We start from the raw sequence: 3,042 nt of genomic DNA, 5'->3' as shown, positions 1-3,042 counted from the left end.
GAGAGCATGAGCGGGGTGAGGGGCAGAGGCAGAGAGAGAAGCAGTCTCCCCACTTAGCAGGGAGCCCAGCATGGGGCTGGATCCCAGGACTCCAGGTTCATGACCTGAGCCAAAGGTAGGCGCCTAATGGATTGAGCTCTCTTGGGACCCAGGTGTCCCAAGAGATTCTCAACTATAGCAAACAAACTGAGGTTGTTGGAGGGGAGATGGGTGGGGGACGGGGTAACTGGGTGATGGGTGTCAAGGAGACAGGTGATGTAATGAGCGCTGGTGTTATATGCAACTGATGAATCAGTAAATTCTACCTCTAAAACTGAAAAAAAGGGGGTTAGTGAACGGGGTTAGAGTATAATACCCACAAACTAATATTATGAAACATAACTTTCTCTCTAAATTTATCACCTGGAAATACAGTTTAAAGGTCTCCAACGTCACTCCATAGCACAGTTCCAAGCTCTGTCGTATCCAGACTGCATGTCAGGCCTGAGGGCCCCTGGGCTCTATCCAGTTCTGCTCTGCCAGTCCCTGTCAATTGAGCATTTTCTTTTCTAGAAATGTGGAAAGCTTTGTGCACATAAAAGACTATTTGTCATTATTTGTTTGATTATATCTGCTGAAATGAGAAATCCTAAAACCTTAGTTAATCACCTCTCTTTTTCTCCAGAGACAAAGAAAAAGGCAGTGTCAAGAAATCCAGCTAATTCTGTGTCAGCTGCAGTCTACCTGCACCCTCTGCCCGCTACCCACTCCACGATAACCCCACGTACGGTGTTTGCTTTTCCAGACATGGAGAGAAAGGGACTAGAGTTTTCATTCAGTAGTTGACTCTCCTCCTACTGATGCTGATGGTGCTGGATCTCCTGTGGGGTCCTGGCTGGCTCTGTTAGGGGATGTGTAGGTGAGGAATGAGGAGAGACGGGGGGCCAACCTGGCTCTGGGAATGTGAGCTTCTGTCTTTGGGTCTCAGGGCTGTGAGATCCCTTCCCTCCAGAAGCAGGGCTCCGCAGGGGTCAGGTTTGGCAGTGGATCCCCCAGGATGTGAGCTGGCTGCCCTGCCCAGCAAGCTCTTCACCCCCACACCTGCTAACAGCCACTTGACCTTAGGCCTGCTGAAGCCTGAAAGGTCACAGAGTGTCCAAGAACTTTCCCACATCATCATGCACTTGGAGAAACCTGGGATCCAAGATGGTGACAAGCAGGGAAAGTTTAGCTTATGTAAAACAGGCAGTAGAGTAGATAAAATCGCTGCCTGTTCAAGCCATGCCAGATCCAAGTAGCGGCCAGCAGGAGGCTGATGAAGGAGCTTGACGAAATCCACAAATGTGGAATGAAAGACTTTCCTAACATCCAGGTTGATGAAGCTAATTTATTGACTTGGTGAGGGCTTATTGTTCCTGACAACCCCCCATATGATAAGGGGGCTTTCCAAATCGAAATCAACTTTCCAGCAGAGTACCCACTCAAAGCACCGAAGATCATATTTAAAACAAAGATCTGTCACCCAAACATCGATGAAAAGGGGCAGGTCTGTCTGCCAGGAATTAGTGCTGAAAACTGGAAGCCAGCAACCAGAACCGGCCAAGTAATCCAGTCCCTCACAGCACTGGTGAACGACCCCCAGCCGGAGCACCCACTTCGGGCTGACCTAGCTGAAGAATACTCTAAGGACCGTAAAAAATTCTGTAAGAACGCTGAAGACGTTCCAAAGAAATACGGGGAGAAGCGACCTGTGGACTAAACTCTGCCGCAATGGATTCCAGCGAGTGTGAGTGGAGACCCTGCAAAGCAGGAGTCTGCGGAAAATCGACACGTGCTGCAGCCTGGCATTTGCTTGTGGCAGGTACTAACTTTCTACAGTTTTCTTAATCAGACGTGGTCTAGGTAACCTATAAAGAAAGGATTAAAAATTTAAGGTGTTCTAAAAAAAAAAAAAAGAAAATAGCTACCTGTTCATGACAAAAGTTGAGAAGCCAATTAACCTGCTGTCCCACCCCCATTATCCCAAGTTCCTGTTCTGCTCCCTGGGTTGTGTAGAAGGAACCAGTAAGCCTGGGATGTGGAGACATGACAGGACAGAGTCTTCTCCAGCCTCATCCTATGTCTGCAGTGTCCTCACAGCCATCTGGGCTGACTGAGCCGCTTCCCCAATGGCCTCCAAGTCCACCTGCAGACAAGCCAGAGGCTGTGTTGTGCATGGTCCCCATGTGATGCTGAGGGGCTCTGGGCACAAGTTACTCCTGCATTCCCCACGCCCATCCAGCATGAGGCTCATGGTGCCCTGGATGCACCCTACCTGGCAGGCTCTTCTGCCCCTGGACCAGAGGCGTAATGAGACAGTTATGTAGAGTAGTCGTCTGCAGAAGCCTGCAGTGGCCCTGAATGCAGAAGCTGGGGATGGCTGCAGAACCCTCATGAGGGACATGAGGACACCATTGTCCACCTCATCGCCACTAGTCCTGCTGCCCAAGAGAGCATGGGCTGAAAGGTGGGTTCGGGCAGTGCATGCTTCATGTGTGTGTGAAGCATCGAGGGTGTGAATGGTTCCCAACTTGTGGGGCCATGGGTCTCTTAGCACTGTGGCTTTAGTCCCCAGCCCCCTACCATGGTCCTGCTGTCCTGAGGCTCTATCTGCTGTAGGTCTCATCTGCTTTTGGTTTCAGTGCATGGTTTCCTCAGCAACAAAGCAGGCTCAGGCTGGGTCCCAGGGAATACTCTCTCCTTCTCAGCAGGAAAATGCTTTAAGGAAGAAGCACTTAGTAAAGATTTGGGGGTCCATATGGGACTCTTGGATGGATAGCTACTGTTCAAATATTACTCCATATTGCATACAACTAGATTGAGTTGGATTGTTTCTTCCCATGTGACTTCCCTCGAGAGCAGTGCATTCACAAGTGCCAAAGGCCTACTGGACACTAAACAGATGGAAGGGATCCGTCCCTGGGCTCATGGAGGTAGCATCCTGAGAGACACTGACACAGTGCAGTGAAGCAATGTCGGTGACTCCTGGGACCAGTGTGTGAGCTCAGGGGATGGACAGAGGGG

At 50.1% G+C, this 3,042-nt stretch overlaps 1 protein-coding gene across 1 annotated transcript; it reads left to right on the top strand.

Moving 5' to 3' along the window:
• Positions 1-1,258: 1,258 nt before the first annotated feature.
• On the top strand, positions 1,259-1,738 carry LOC123323902 (ubiquitin-conjugating enzyme E2 L3-like; the record flags this gene model as incomplete). Its single annotated transcript, XM_044912434.1, has 2 exons — positions 1,259-1,300; positions 1,397-1,738. Coding segments are annotated over 2 exons (384 nt in total), but the record flags the coding sequence as incomplete, so codon positions are not given.
• Positions 1,739-3,042: the final 1,304 nt, after the last annotated feature.

The sequence above is a fragment of the Neomonachus schauinslandi genome, unplaced genomic scaffold, assembly GCF_002201575.2.
Source record: "Neomonachus schauinslandi unplaced genomic scaffold, ASM220157v2 HiC_scaffold_2148, whole genome shotgun sequence".
NCBI lineage: Eukaryota > Metazoa > Chordata > Mammalia > Carnivora > Phocidae > Neomonachus > Neomonachus schauinslandi.
Note: the sequence above shows the minus strand (reverse complement) of the source record. Positions and strands in the feature narration are given on the sequence as shown.